Below are 16,759 nucleotides of genomic sequence, written 5' to 3' on the forward strand. Positions count from 1 at the left end.
GTTTGACACTAAAATAGTTAAACTTATTTTGTGTTTACATTGGTGTAATTAAGCGTGCAGCATTAACAGTCTTTTTTGTTTGAAGCATTGTTAGTTTGCCTTAAGGAAGTGGGGAAAATTCTGGTTTACTGATGAACAATGTCTCCCTGCCACTTCCTCAGCAGCAACTACAGCTGTGATCTCTGCCCGAGATCTCAGCACGCTGAAAACTGGATTTGCTTTACTAAATGACAGCCTGCCAAGTGCAGATTTACTGGAACCTGGAAGGCAGGTCAGGTTTTTTCCCCTAGGAAGCAACAGGAGAGAGGAAGGAGAGGAAAACAAAAGGATTGGGGTTTTTTGTCAAGAATTTACCAAAGCTACATTTCATGAAAGAGTCCTTAAAAATGTCCTTTTGTTAGTGGCCGTCTTCCTACAAAACATGTGCATACTTCTGAACTTACCCGTAAACCAATGCCCCTGAAGCTTACCATTCCTATAGCACTTCTTTGCTAGGAGAGGCCAGGACTAGCATAGCTAAGGTTCCCCCATCCAGACAGCAGTTCAGTAGTGTCAGAAATGAAATACAGTGCAATTAGTTTCCACATACTGTATAGCTACATTTTAAGACAAAACTGGCACAGATACTGATTGAAAGAGTTTGCTGTCTCCATGTAATCCATGCTCTGGCAACACCTATAGTCTGTTCACAGAGTGGTTTACCAGGGCACATGGAGTGGACGGGATCTCACCAGCCATTATTTTGCATGGTGCCAGTAGCTGCTGCTGCTCGAGCCAACGTATTTCTGTGTGCCTCTGAAGCAGAAGAAAAAGTCCCATCCATCACATGGACTGGCAGCATTCGCCTTCTGCCAGGCTGAGGGGTGTAGCTGTTCTGTCGCCAGTCATCTTCTGGGGGCATATCAACTCTCCTTGGACCCGGGGCCTTAACGCAAGAAGGGGGCACAGGACAACCTTGAGAGGCACCGGGATCCCAAGAAGGCTCATGTGGTATTCTTAAAGTGCTGTAGTCTGTGCTGGCTGGTAGCCTGCAACCGATGGCATAAGATTCATGCATTTGATGTTGCAAAGGCTGCTGGAGGAAGCCTTCTTGTAAACTCTTGCCTGGCTGGCCAGCGTGTTTCCCCCAGAGCGTCGTTCGTTTATCTGGTAACATGGCTGTTTGCCTGGCAGGGTAGCTCGTGTTCAGCCAATGGCCAGAGACACTTGATGCTCCACCTCCTAAATGCGGATTAACAAGAGGCTTTTGCCCCTGGGAGAGGGTGCCTTTGGGTGCACAAGGGAGACTCCCGTAGCTCAGTGCCACACCTGGGTAGTCTTCACCTTGGAAAGCTTCACCCCTGTCAGGCACAGCCAAAAGTTTCTGGATGATGTTCTTCTGATCTCCTGGGGTAGGGGAGTGGGGGGAGAGGGGGGAAAAAAAAAAATGGTTTGCTTGGTTATGTTTTTTGTTTCATCCTCTCAGAACTTTCAGCTGTGGCCAACAGGTGAAAGAACAAAACCAAAATCACTAGTACATCCAGTTACTGTTTGACATGCAAACCTGAGTAAAAGCTAGCTGTACCCTTTCTAACATTCACCTTCCTCACTGCATTTCCTCCCTACCCTACCACAGCTGCTGTCACAGACTTCAGATTTCTTTAATAGCCCTTCTGTCATCAAGGAGGAGCCCAACAAACTACTTGAAGGCTGATAGATCAAACTGGTTTTGATGGCTGTCACAGGGAAAATAATTCTCATGCAGGAATTAGTTATTTCTATTGGCACAATTACATGTGTGATTTGCTGGAATGAGTAGCTTGTGGAAGTACTCTCATACATGAGAACAAGGTGGTGGGTCTTACTGCTACTTTTATACTAAAGAAAATACATCACAAAGATGTGAATATTATTTTATATAAAGTCATCATGATGTTTCCATAAAGATTATTCCCTTTTGTTATGTCCACTTAGCACAGAATCACAGAACAACTCAAAAGGCCAAAGAAGAAAAAGAACGTGATTCGTCCTTCCAGATTTCTGGAGGAATTCAGGCAGATGGTGAAACATCATTATGAAAGACAAGATCTGAAGAGCTGTATTTCAGCAGTATTTCCGATCACGAAGGAGGATGAAAAGTCCTGTGATTACCTGACGGTTTACGTGCCTTGCCCACCATGCTGGGCATCAGTACATCATGGGGTAGGTGCTGCACCTGGTTTGGGTTGTGCTGGGGATCTAAGGGAAACACAGGAGGATCATGGGGGAAAGGAAGGGAAGTGGAGCTGGAAGAACGGTGGCTGGTGTCCACTGGCATTTTCCTCGTATTTGGTGCTTCCTTTTATAAAATGAGAAAGGAGAAGAAAAGAACATAACATGATGAGTAAACACAGAGTTGGGTTAAATCAAGCAAAGATGGTGTTGATCCAAGGAAAGGGATGAGTCACCGGAACAAAAACATGCATCGTGTGTAAAAAAGAAATACAAATAAAAACTCCATCAATCCAGTAAGGCTCTTACTGCAGTGGTGGGCTACTTAGGAGGATCATTTGACTGGAAATATACAAAGGAGAAAAAGCCAAAGCAAACTTTGGTTTGCAAACTGAATACACAGAACAATGTCAAGCCAGTCAGCATGCTACACAAGCCATGAAATAAAGAAGGGTATTGCTGATCCTTCCCTCCTATTTTCTAGCAGGCTTTACTGAAAGCTCTGATTTCAGACTATGACCAGATTTACCTGTTGCAGCTGAAGTATTTTCCAGTGCTGTGCCATTTCCCTCTATTAGCAGGTACCTACCCCAAAGCAGGGGTGGCCAAATGGCACAATAGCAAACAGTCACAGACTTGAGCCCAGTGACTAACTTGAAGACTGGTGACAGACAGCCATCCTATCAGCTGCTTCTGTTGTGGGGATAAAAACCTTCAGCACAGAGGGAGGTCTTGAACAGCTAGAGGTTTTTAAATGCTTCTGCCAGCACCTCCAGGTATGCATTAAAGCCCTCAACTAAAGCATGCTGAGGAGCAAACATTCAGAAGTTGACATATTCTTAGCTTATGGTACACAGCAGAAAGACAGAATCAGACCAACCAGTCTACATAACTCATTTTGCAACTGAGACTCTTCTACACGTATTATGCGGTTGGTTTCAAATCAAAAAACTTAAGCACAATTTGCAAAAAATTCAATCCAAGCCAAACCCTCACATTATATCTGGCTATGTTGCTAAACACCAACAATAATCTGTTATTGTTTTCCTCACTGACAGTTACTTGCACCTAAGACTACTTAACAGAGATAACAAAGGCAGGGGGAATCAATCTCCCTATTTTTAGTTACTTCCTGTATGTAACTGGCTGCATGTTATGTACCAAGTCTTGAATTGTCTCCCCTTTATGCTTACTTTTACTCTCTAAAAATGCTACTTGCTTAATACACCCACAAGACAGCAGAAACTTGCACATGGTTAGTGGTGTCTTTTTAAAATTAAAGGTGTATTAGAAGCTGTCTTGAAAATACTCTACATCAACTGCAAAAAATGTTTATACTGGATGTCTTTGTATACTGGCAAGTAATATTACCTCACCTGCTTACCAGCTGCAGCAGGTACTACTCTTAAATGACTCCTGAAGAAGATGGCTTTGTTACTTAAACAAAAGCTCTTCCTTCTTCAAAAGAGAGAACAAAAATTCACAAAGACAAGCTTTCATCATGGCTTATTATTCAGTTGTCTGCTGTCTTGTTTGTTAACTACTAAATACAGACAGAGAAAACAGCAACCCTACACACCGATGATGGCTCTTGGGAAAGCTGCACATCATTGTACTTACAAAACTGTGAGAAGAGACCAAGGTCTCTTCTCTGTTTGAGATGACTGTCCCACTGAGACTGCGAGCAATGCGACGGAAATTCTCTGCACTGTACATTTCCTCCTCTTCTGGTTCCCTGTTATGTTCTCTGGTATACGTGACCTGCAGACAATATCACACATTTCAGAAAAGGCTCTCCATAATATCAATTTTGTATAATAATTATAGAGAAAAGAGATCAATATAAATCTAGCAGACTACTTATACTTCAGTGAAACTCCATGACCTTTTCTTTTTTGAAATCCTTCATTCAGGTACTACCTTAAAAACCTAAAGCACATGGGTCTGTTTGGGTCTGATGATGAAAAATATTATTCCTTATAGTTTTTCTTTCTTTAGTAAATATACGCTGATTAATTTGTCTAAGTGAGATTCAGTCTTTTATAAGTATCTAAAGCCAGGACAAAAAGTCTCTACTGGGATGAATCTACCTAAAGGACTGACTGCTGCTACAGGCATCACTGCCCCTGTAGAGATATCATGGCTGCAACTGACAGCCATCCTATGATAAAGTACTACAGTCTTTTCATAACTGAAAAAAAAAATCTAGGATTATTTGATGAGTGCTGAAAGCTTGTTAGTCTTATGTTAGCAAGGGAAATGTTTATTCCTCCTTTCTTTTCCTCTGTTCTATAAGCAAGACCATTTAAGCTCCCTTTAATGAGTATGGAAGTATTATAGGAAATGTCATTTCCCCTTGAAAATACTTCTATGTTTTCACGTACAGGCACTGATAGGTAACTGCCAGTTATTTAAACAGTTTATCCTCAGAAAAAAAGAAGAAAAAGCATCTTCTCCCACTCTGAGGTGATCGACTACCAACTGTAGCAAATACCAAATTATCCCCCACTTTCGAAATATGTAGAATCATAGTGACACAGTAAAAAAAAAAAAGTCTGTGCCCCTGCAAATGGTAACATCAAGTAGCAGTTATCGTAAGTTGTGATGCAAGGCAGTTCATGTCAATATGCTGGAAGAGGCTAGATCTTAAAGTTTTCAGGGATATGTTCCTCAAAGTCAGCATTTAGATAATTTGATTGCATGCAAGCTGCATGTAGCACGAGTCACTGATTTTTTAGCTAATTAATCCTGAGCTAGACCGCACTTAAAATTCTCTCTAACATTAGTATCAATGACCCCAGTACCTTTTTCATAATATATTCCACTTCTCCCATTGTAAATTCTTTCATTTGCACAGGCCAAGCCCTTTCCCCTCTAGCACATCTTAAGTAACAACATGTCACCTTGGAGACAGAAGAGACAGCGGATCCACACAGACTGCGCTCGATCTCTGCTGTTGGGGTTTTCGAAAGACCCATGCCAGCTGTAGCATGCAGCTTCCTCACATTCAGGTTCGCAGAGACTGGGAAGGAAAGTGCTATGGTTAAATTCAACACTTGATTGCACATTTCGGCACATTTCTGACTATCTTAGGTCCGACTCCAGCAAAGACAGACAGACTATACACACAGAATGAGAAGTCATCAGAGATCCTTTGAACATTAATACATAAGCTAACTTCCAACATTTCAAGGGGAGACAGTCTATCAGGATATTCATGCCTGCTTCACTTGCCCTTTTGCAGGCTTCTGGGGAGCAGTTAATTTAACTATTTAAGACTTAAATGATTTAACTGCGCACCAGCACTTGTTTGATAGAGGTGAGATAGTTAAGGGGGCCTAAAGGGACAGCAAATCAGCTACCAGGAGCAAGTTACCTAAAGTTACTTGGGATAAACAAGACTCATCAGCCTTAAGCTCCCCACACATTCACCTGTTTGTTCCCACCCAATGCTACAGTTTGCCAGCCATTTGTTGTGCTGGTTAAATAATTAAAAGTGTATTTTTAACTAGGATTGCTACAGTTACTTCACTTCAGTGCAATCTGCACCAACCAGTTATAATCCTAACATTCCTCATGGAATAGACAGGCAGATCAACGACCTAATAAAGATGGTCACAGGGAATCTCTCTATAAAGGAAGAAAGGTGATGTGCTGGTAACGACACATTTTCTTCATTGAGGTGGCATTTAGAGGATCAGGTCTTTGCTTTAATCTCTGTTGTAAAGCTCCAGTAATGAAACAGACACATTTTCAGCATCATTCTGAATGCAAAGGTCTGGAAAAAAAGTTGATATGGGGCAGAAAGCTTACACAGCATTTGCAAATGAATAGGTAATCCAAGTTAAAAGCAAGAAAGAGCTGTCCTAGATTCACACAGGGGATTTTCATCCAGTTCATCACAGTAGATGCACTAGTTCAAACTTTTTGTTTTTATAAAGAATTTGCAGAACTTAGGAAGAAACATCTGAAAGTCACAGCAAACCAGAAGTAAAGATCTCAAACACAAACTCCACTTTAGAAGAACATCCGTATCTCATATCCCACATATATATAGTGGGAAAATAGGTAAGAAAAGTGTCAGCATAAGAAACAGGGCATTTGATGACAGAAATCTGAAGCTCCAGCTAATACTAAAGCAACTGGGCTTTATCCCGTTAGATACCCAGAAAGAGCCTCCAAAATCAGTAAGCTAAGGTAGGAACACATAAGACCTTCCGATTCAAGGCTGTGCAAGAGAGTATCTGCAAGGTTGTGAGGTCAGATCTTGCTTAACTCTGAAAGAAAACCAAAGGACAACAAATGGGCACCTTCGGATGTGTCACCTGGTCTGCCAGTGGACTGCAAGACAAGACAGTTTCACAGAAAACTTGAGCTGTTGAATAAAAACCTGTTCAAGAGTTTACTACAGTATTCACTCTGGTCACAGCCAGGGTTGATTTGTCAGGAACAATGGAGGCTCCACCTCCATAGGTGCAGGGCAGGGGAAAACCTGTCTTGTGTATGTATTGCAATATATATCACATATATATATTTCACTTTAATACCCATCAAGTTTCAGGCTGCTTTGTATTTAACCAGAAAATTCGTAGCTCTAATGCTATGACATGGATTACAAAGAAATTGACTTCACTTGTGCTAAGCAGAGAACCAAGGTTGCCCTATCTCAGGCAGGAGATTAGATCAGCTTAAGTGGGACTGGACTGCTGTCATCAAACTCTAATTGAATGTCTCCAGCACCAGCTGGATGTTCTCACCAACAGCAACAGAATCTGTTCATCTTCTTTCGGCACCAACTAATCCACAATGTCTCAAGGATTTTAGTGAAGATTGGGTACCCCCAGTGCTGCTTTCGCAAGTAATTTTCCAGAACTTAAAGCACATAGTCCTTAGCAAAACACAAGTTCAACTCTTGTAGATCTGGAAGCACTTTTAGAAGTTATTCCCCTCAACCAGGTACAGACTAAATTCTCAAATACAATACAATCAGTTAAAATTCACAAATGTGGAGAACATTAACTTCAGGCATAGAAACAGTTTAATAAATTCCAGAGGTGATGTAGGACTTTCAAACAGCAAAATTCAGCAGCCTGACCTAAGCAGCTAGTTCCCTACTTGAAAACAGGATCAGTTATTTCTGTGTTACTCTTAGCAGATGTTGCTCTCTGTTTGCCAAGATAACAGCTACTCTGCAGCCTCCCCAGGCAGTGCTATCACACTGCTTCTCTACCTATACAGTTAGAATGTTTCAGAGTGCACAGCCTCAATCTTTCTGTCTCTGTGCACAAATTCATGCCCATTTAACTAAATCAACTGGAAAGCGTACCTTCACCTATACCGGAGTACACAGGCAGGTGAACCAAGAAAAACAGCTGCAGCATTCTTACCTGATTGGTCAAATGGATACCTAGCACTGTCCTGTCTTCCCAAGAAAGGCCTAGTGGCCTGAGATGCCTGCAGACTAGTCTGATAGAGAGATTCCAGTTCTGAGAGCTCCTGTTCTGTGTCTTGATTCCACTGTGGATGCAGATGTACTGGGATCCTGCTCAAGTCATCTCCAACTGCTCTCTGATCAGAAAGGGGTGGACTCCTCCCAGGTACAGGAAGCCATTCAGTGTTCTTATTAGCCTTCTGAGAACTGTAATACCTAGTAACATTATCCACCCAACGGTCCACAGGCATAGAGGCAACCACGCTACTAGTAGCTCCATCATCCACCTGTTTCATTCCTCCATCATGACAGTGCCTTTCCAGGTAGGGTGCAGCAGGGTCTGCTATATTCTGTCCACCTCTTCTACACAGCTCTTCACTGTGAGAACAAATACTCTTAGAAGCAACATGTTGGGCACTAAAACCCTCCAAAGAAACTACCCCGTTCCTAATATCCACAGTTGAGTGTAATTTTTCAGAAGACTGTTTTTTGTTCTCTTGGTTTTGATGGATTAGCTGTCTGTAACCAGAGGATGAAGGGTTGATGAAAGATTTTTGTGTTAACTTTGGAGACTTCTCATCCTGACACACTGCAGCAATCCAGCCTTTTTCATGAGTACCTTTTCTCTGGGAGACTGCATGCATTTTCTGAAACTGCTCTGCCAAGGAACGAACATGTCCCTTTGTACTAAAAGCCTCAGATTTGCAACCTTCTGTGCCATATTCATCCTGTGAGGGCAATAAAATCTCATGGCTGTTTGCTCTGGAGTACTTATTTGTTTTCTGCAAAGGATCCAAGGAGCACTGCTGTGTAGGGGATGAAGTTGCAGGGGTCATTGCATGACAGGCCCCTAAATGATCAATGCTTGGCCGCACTGGAGAGCTTGCAAGTTTGGAACAAGGACTGTGCTGGCTGTCCTTTTCAGGAGATGCTGCTTGTGGTGGATGTGGACAAGGAAACAGTGTAGGCAAAGACCCGAAGTTTACTGTGTTAGCCTTGGATTTGTACTGAGGTATGAGAATAGGCGTTATGTTATGAACCTCTTCTAACTCGCTGCTACTGCAGCATTCCCTATAGTCTTTTGGCCCTGTGGCTGTGGTGTCAGCAAATTCCACACTATGGTGGGCTTCATTCTCAGTTCTTGCAGACCTCTCTGCCAACCCTTGCCTATAGGGAAAAGAGGGAACTTGGTCATGAAAATCAGCAGAAGCAGACTGGAAGTTTGGAGAGATCCTGTTGGATTGATTGCTTTCAGAAGGGGGCAAGGAGGAAGACTCTGGATATAATGATGAGTGCAATTCATGGCAGGAAGCAGGTGGGTGGAAGAAAGAACTGGACCCAAATTCCACTTCTTTGTTGGGTTCCAGTAGTACCTCCTGGCTCAGCAGTACTTGGAGCGGGCCAGTCTGTTCACTAAAACACACAGAAGGGTAAATGATTAGCAGTAGTTATTGCTTACGTTTATCCCTAGGGTGCAGAACTTGCACTAGGTGACGTATACCTCAACACACTTTTCTTTGCTAACTGTATTCTGATGAAGACTTTGCATTAATTCAGTAGATACATACATGTTAGTCCTTTGCTTCTAACCCTCGTTTCCTACTATAACTGATCTACTGAATCCATTTCATGTTGTTAAGATTATTTTGCTACAGTTCGGCTCTGTATAAAGTATTCTTCTACAGCACCCTAGGTACTTTAACAAGCAGACTGAGTGTGTGGGTAAGGATAACTGTAAGAATAAGAAAAACACCATTTATATAAAATAAAACAACTGTTTCCAACATACATTTTTGAAAATACTTTGGACACGTTCATGATCTGAACATGAACTGACAATTTTTCCTTAAGGTCCCTTCTCTCCAGGCAACTTCATGAAGTATGACTTGACAAATGGAAGGAACAAGTTGAAATCTCTCTCATATCATCTTTGTATTCTCATCTTTGAGATATTTATCCAACACATTAAATAAAGTTCAAGCTAAACATAACACTATTATTTTGTACTAATTTGTATTCTAAGTATACTTCTAAAAAATAATTTGTGTTCTATGCACCAATGCAAGACAATTATATCCTTGGGTCATACATGTCCTTGGCATTTTTCTGCATTTAGTTAGCATTTTAATATGCAGACAGAAAAAACAGTACCAAGTCCATGTGCCTGTGAGAAAATGACAGGCTACAAACAGCTCCAATAGAGAACTTAAGAAAACTGTAACATCATTGCTTCGTTTCCTCCTTGAGATGCATAGAATGAAAGTTATCATGAAGAGCTAGTTGGTATGTGTAGCGGAATGACTTTGTGAGTAATTGCAAACTTTGCACTGTCTACAACGTTATTTGTATCAAAGCAAGAGTACAGAACTCTGGCTAAGAATAGATTCTTTTCATTGGCTGCAATATTAACATTTGGTTGGATAGAACTTTTTGCAAAAGTAATGTTCTTTTCACAGAGCAGCAGGGAGCAAGTTCAGCATTAACAAAATTAGTTTAGAAAGTTTCTTTCTTTTATTTTCTTAGAATCTGCCAAAATGCATAATAGGGGCTCACATTGCTCCTGTAGAAGAGGATATAATGGACTCTTGATTGACAAAAAGATCAGCCCTCATTACATATAATTCAGCTACTGCAGGAAAAGAAAAGAACATTATGAACTATAGCCTGGCAGGTGTGCAAATTAACTGAGTTTTAGTATATAGCTGTATGTGGCATTTTAAAAAAAAGAAAAAGGATTCTCATCTGAGATTTCATCTAAGCTTCTGATAATACGACATGTAAGAAAGGGGAGAGGCAATAAAAGTAACAGTTCAAGAAACAGCCTAGAAATTGGATAGTTATGGTCTAGTGCTAGGAGGGAATGGCATGGGAAGAAATAAGGACTAAGCTGCATGCTAAGAGGGTAAGAAGAAAGGATCAGTTACAGCAGAGAGTTAATTATGCTATAGTTAAAGTCAGTATGAAAGAAAGAATCATGAAGAGATGCTGAAGAGGCTGCTAAGCCAGGCTACAGGATACTGTGAAGAACAGAAAGAAAATGAAGAATGATACAGCCATCAGGGAGAGTAGTCAAGGTGACAGGATCAGGAGCTGAATCCAAGAGTTGTACCACTGCATCACTAGAGAAGTGAACTAGAAAGAAAAGATCAGTGTACTTGACATTTTTGAAACTACAGAGCACTAAAACACGCCAGTTGCTGTTCCCAACGTAAAAGCAATTATAGCAAGATTTTTACTGTAGTACACTCTTTTACTGGCCAAGTCCTGAAACTGCTCCTGATTGTAAACAGTTGCACATTTCATCCTAACACACACCCCCTTTTTAGCCAGGTTATCGTCTATTGTATTCTTTCCCTTGGTGCATAAAATATCGATGCTGCCAGGCACTGACTGCTACAATTCTCTGTCACAGATCACATTTTGAACATGTGCACATTGAACTACTCTGTCAAGACTGGGGGGGAGAAAAAAAGGGGTAGTTGACCATCATATAATAGGATTTAACCTAAAGAAGAAAGGAATAGGAAGTAGCACTATAGGATTTGGACTATCCGGGGAATATATATAGTCTGCTATTTCTTTCCAGACTGCACTGCTCATAGATGCAGCTCAGATCTGGGTCTAGGTGATATACTTGGACTACCTTGTAGACTGGGCCATGGTGCCGCCCTGTGGTGGGTGCCAGGCTGGCGGCGGCAGCGGCTGCGATGGCTGTTGGTGCTGCATGCGATCCTGGAGGCTCCGGGCTTTTCGGATACTGATTTGCAGCTTCTTATCGACTAGGGCTCTGCTGTGAGTGCTAGCGCTGGCATCATGCATGGCAAGTCTTAGTTTAGCTAAAATGCAAAAGAAAACATAGCAGAAAACAAACAGAAAAAAGGAATAAAATTGAAAAAGAAAAAAAAGAAAAAAGATGCAGCAAGAACATAAAACATGGACCATGCAAATACTGCCACAAAAGAGTTCACAAGGATGCTATTGTTTCCATTAATGCACATTCAGCTTAGCCAGGTGTCCAAACATGTTAATCGAAACTAAACCAAAATAAAGTTAAAAAAAAAAAAAAATTATCCATGTTTTAGCCCAACTTCTCATCCCCTTCACACAGGCTCTTTCTAACCCTACCATGTTGATGCTTCATTCTATCACCTACCCTTCTCCTGTATCCTCCATACCTGGGACTCCCTTTATGTGCAGGAATACCCAGCTGGGATTTGAGATTCAGCATATACCTTGCTGCAATGGAAGCTAATAGAGCTATCACAACAGCTGTATGCTGCGCCCCTTATTCTGCAGTCCATACGAGCCAATTTCTAAATGCAAATGCACAGGAGCTACCCATTCTGTCTGCAGCCATTCTATACAGACAGAGAGGAGCATGGGGTGAGACAGCCAGCCAGTCATAATGGAAAAAGACCAAAAATAAAATGAAATCACATAGCACACATTCTCAAAGGTCACAATGCATTTAAGCACTTCAATGTCCTAATGCTTTTTTCTTCATGAAAGTCAGGTATAGCATAGCTCATTTCTGTTAATCCAGAGGACTCAAGAATGGGCTACCATTTTCTTCCTATGCTACACCCTCCATGAGAAACAGGGGAGCTTAATGTCTTTTGTAATTTGGTCTGAAGATGGGGAAAATAATTGAGGACCAAGTGGCAGGAGGAGTTACCTACCAGGTGCTTGCTGAAATGCACCATTTAGCACCAAAAAGGGCACATCAGCACCCCAGTGCTGTTACTGCCATAGTGCTGGAGAGAACAAAAATGGATGCAAACATGAAAAAAAGAGATGGAAGAGGAACAGGATTAAAACCCCCAAAAGGGAATGTTTGAGAAAAGGAAAGATTCTGTCTCCCTGCACATACCTGAAGACCAGCTGGATCCCCATATTTCTACCTGACCATTTAACGTGATTCAATGCTTCAGACTTTTTTCCTATGATACTAGTAAACTGTCAAAAGCACAATAGCTCAGGCGGTTAGAGTTACTTACATATAGCTTCATTACAGAGCGCCAAAGCTGCAGCACAATCCCCCTTCTGCTCCTGATTCAGCGACTCTTCAAAGATTGAGTCTGCCTCCTGCATCGACTTCTCAAAGCCATCACTCCTCCCTGCAATGGGCAGCACCCTTCATTTTGGTTTCATTCATTGCAGAACCCTCACTTACCCTCATCCCATTCATGATTGCCAAATTCTTCCACATATGGAGTCTCGCAGAGGCTGCACATATCCCAGACCACATCACCTAACCTTCCCTAAGCAGAAGTACAACTTGAGCACCCCGAGATGCTTGACATCCACACAGTAAAACAATCTGAACCAGAATTTTTGCTCGAATTTTGTTTACTTGAGAGAGTTGTACTGGCTTATTATATTATTTTCAACAGTCTAAAACCAGTATAAAAGATGGTACAGACATACCACAGAGTCAGTTCAGATGACTTCTGTCAAGTAGGAATTAATCAAAATTTAGAATTAAATCTAAATCAAAACATATCAGTAAAAGAAATAGAGCATGTCAGGGCTTTCCTTGTACATTATCTTAAGTCCCCTCCCAAAAAATCATCTGTGTCTTCTTCAGATATCCAATTACTTCCATACAAATTGGAAACAAACTGAAACAAACCAAGATGTCTGGGGAACAAAAAAATCAGACTTGAGTGCAAGTGTAAACGCCTTCACAAAATACTTGTACAAACGTGTTCAGTGCATACATTCAACTGCTGAAAGAGACATATGGAATATGAAAACCCTACAGTCTTGCAGCTTTAGGAGGAAAAACATGTGTAAGCCAAAAAGAAAGGGTCAATTGTCAAGAATTCTTTTTGCAACAATTTAGAAAACAGTATTGGAGAAGAAAAGGATAAATCATCCTTGGACATGCAAGAGAAAGGTGAAACACTGTGTCCTGGCATCAGAACATCCAGTTCTGAAGGAGGAAATGCCCAAACAATCTGGTCTCACCTATTATGCATTATGCAAGTTATGCACTAAAATGCACACATTCAAATGAGGCAGGGGAAAACAGAAAATAAAACTTGACTTTTTGTTTTGTTTAGGGGTGGGGTTTTTAAACGGAATGTCTCTGTCATTGTGGTAGAGAACATGAGTATCTTTATTGGCCAACAATAAATTCTCAAATTGCATAACATATGCTATGGCCTGGCCTGCTCCCCAACACCCTTGTACACAGATGCAAACATAAACTCTCTTATACCATAAACCCCAAAGAACTCACATGAAAAGCAAGTAGTGCAGAGAGAAATAAGAGTTGTTAGAGCAGTGAGTTAATCAAGCAGCACATTCAGTTTCAAAATCAAGGCTACTGAGGCTTGTAATCAAAGCCAGTATATTCAAGTTAGCTTTCTTTGCATGAATTTAGCAGTTTACTTGAGGGAAAATGAGTCACAAGCGTTCTGGAGTTCTGCGTACAAGCAAGCCTTCCAGGCAGTCAAGCAGTCTGTTAATGTTAAGCTATTACATCTCTGACTGGGGTGGGGAAAGGCTTAAAAGGAATAAAAACTTTCTCAAATCTCAAGTCAATGCCTGTAAACTCCTCAAATGTTCTACTGAAGTCTTTTTTGATTAAGCATTATTCTAGTTTACTTTCTTTTTAACAAGGAAAAGCTAAGCAATTTTTGCTTTTACCAACTAATACATCAAGAGATCAAAGAGGGGTAACGTCTTGGAGAATATGCTATTTTCTTTCGGGCAGGAGAGGCAGAGAAGACAACATCCTCCTCATGCTCAACAAGAGAGGTTTACTTTTAAATTTTTACATCATTAGCATTTATGTTACAAAAGTAAACACTAATACTAATAAAAAAAGACATCCATCTACTCTGGTACATCAGAATTTTTCACCTGGTTACTGGCAGGTCACAGCAGGACTGTAAAGGATAACTAAGTGGCTCACTGATGGTCAGCAAAAGTTATAGAAACATTCCCACAGTCAGACATTCTCATAGAGATCATATTTTTCAGCTACCATATGCACAGTGACATTCTGGCAGCTGAGCAGTTGGCATGGCTGTAGGCTGCAGCGCACTTGCTGTATTGTGCCCAGAGCTGGCATTGCTGTGGGGTGCCCTTCTCCTTCCTCTCTGTCCTGCAGCAGGAAACCAGCACCTCAACTCTTATCTACGACAAGTTTGAGCAAGCAGCATGGGGAGCAACGAGGCCTGGCAACACAGGAGGCCACAGTGGGTTTGCCCCAATCATGCATGCATTTGTGGGAGCAGAACTTAGGTGTTCATTAGACCTTCCCTTGGCTCTGCTGACCTACCAACAATCCCCCAGTTAAACGCTCTACCAGGCTTCAGGCTTCACTCCTGACTGGGTCAGTGTACTTCATCCCCTCACTGGCTGATGGAAGGCTAAAACAAAGGTGCCACATGTGAACCCTGTCACCAAGTTCCCTGTGCTGCAGCTCCATCCTTCCAATTAAACCTTTTCTGCTGCCAACCCCTGCCAGAAACATGAGGAGTCATGGAAAAGACAACCAAACTTAGTATTTGGCTTTTTAATTCTGCTCCCCCACCGCCCCCTGCAATTCTTTCTCCTTAGAAGAGATATGTAAGCTAAACCCAGCTCAGATTTTCAACATTAGATCCTGCTTAAGCCTGCCGCAGTACTTGTTCCCACCCCTGTGCTGTGGCTGCACAGCTGGGCAGGAAGAAAGAGTGGAAAGTACAAGGGCAGGAACAAGCAGAATTGCTTAGGTCAGTGATGCTACCAGAAACAAAACAATGGCCTAAACGGACAAGCTATGCTGCAGGTGGACCTGAGCTGTTTGAGAGGTACAAACAGCCCTGCCCATTCCAAGATCCTGGTTGAAGCCTTGTAGCTAAATCTAGGTATCAATACTAGTAATGGTGTGTATGACCACATAAAAATGAAAAGGTGCAAATATATTAAAACCACCTCTGCACTACTTTGTTGTCTCATTTAAGAAGGAATTTGGTCAAAATACCAAACAGGTTTTTTTGCATCCTACACGTCTGAAATTGATGGTCTTTCACTAACTGAAGGTACAAAACTGTAACGGAGGGGGGAGAGAGAGAGAGACTTACAGTAGGGAATTAAGTTCAAAGGTTCAAAAAACTTCAGCGCTACAATCTCGCAAAACATACTGCATTCAAAAAGTTACCCTGATTCTGCAGTTCATCTAGATCCATGAACCTGCTGGGACGGGGATTAAAGCCCATTGCTGCCTCCATTTCTTTTTCTCTTTTTCTGCGTAGTTCTTGTTCACGCGCTCTCCTTGCCACCTCCTCTTGCAATTCATCCAGTTCACTCTTTAACGGGACAAACATCTCCCCACCTTCAAAAACAAAACAAACAAAACAAAACAAAACAAAAAAAAACCCAAACCCAAAAACATGTTTTGATAGTAAAAAATCTCTTAAAGTATCCCTTAAAAGACAGAGAAATATTAACGGAGAATGCAACTAATGCTAGAACATAACAGACTGACTAAGCAAAGACCACAGAATGTCAGATCACAAATTTTGCTGTTTTACTTTTAAAACCCTGCCCAAGCCATTTGGTTTCCAATTGCCTCTCTGTGTCACTGACTGGCAGAAATGCTGCAGTATTGCTTCAAGCTCCCCTGCAGCACAGCCCATCCCTGGATTCACTGACCCAAGAAACAGCAAACGGAACAGAGAGAGCCACTGGAAGAGATAACCCTAAGCTGATGCTGAAATCTTGAGGCTTCTTACTGTGCTTATAATTTGTAAATAATGCTCTGTCAAATTAGCCAGATCATTAGCTTTAGTAAGTAAAATGGATTCCAACCGAGATGCTTTTCATCTAACTGCAGAAGCAGATGAAAATGGAAGGAAAATAAAGCATATCAATATCCTTGTCAACACAGCAGAAATCTATCAGTCATCATTTTCACTTCAACTATGACCTGTATTCAAAAAGTGTCTTCTCCCTTTCCTTTCTCCAGACATTCTCTGGAATAAAGTATTTGCTCAGAACGATATATAATCAGAATGAATATCTGCTGAAGAGTTCAGCCTTAGCCCAAACATCTTGTAAATATTCATTCTCATTTCTGACAATTTTGAATTTTGTACATCACTATGAGCTCCTTTTCAGGACTTGTCAATCCTACTAAGTTAT

The 16,759-nt window shown here is 41.4% G+C and overlaps 1 protein-coding gene across 1 annotated transcript in view; it reads right to left on the bottom strand.

The window, feature by feature from the left end:
• Window positions 1-687: 687 nt before the first annotated feature.
• The window catches only part of USP54 (ubiquitin specific peptidase 54), a 52,435-nt gene continuing 36,363 nt past the window's right edge, over window positions 688-16,759 (bottom strand). Inside the window, exons 16-23 of the mRNA XM_075717375.1 lie at window positions 15,777-15,950; window positions 12,619-12,738; window positions 11,265-11,457; window positions 7,578-9,034; window positions 5,094-5,212; window positions 3,811-3,951; window positions 2,131-2,317; window positions 688-1,386 (exon numbers count right to left, since the gene is read on the bottom strand). Of these exons, the coding sequence (XP_075573490.1) occupies window positions 728-1,386; window positions 2,131-2,317; window positions 3,811-3,951; window positions 5,094-5,212; window positions 7,578-9,034; window positions 11,265-11,457; window positions 12,619-12,738; window positions 15,777-15,950 (3,050 nt within the window). The 3' untranslated portion in view covers window positions 688-727. The remainder of the gene's footprint in view (window positions 1,387-2,130; window positions 2,318-3,810; window positions 3,952-5,093; window positions 5,213-7,577; window positions 9,035-11,264; window positions 11,458-12,618; window positions 12,739-15,776; window positions 15,951-16,759) is intronic.

Source organism: Pelecanus crispus, chromosome 10 (assembly GCF_030463565.1).
Source record: "Pelecanus crispus isolate bPelCri1 chromosome 10, bPelCri1.pri, whole genome shotgun sequence".
Lineage (NCBI taxonomy): Eukaryota > Metazoa > Chordata > Aves > Pelecaniformes > Pelecanidae > Pelecanus > Pelecanus crispus.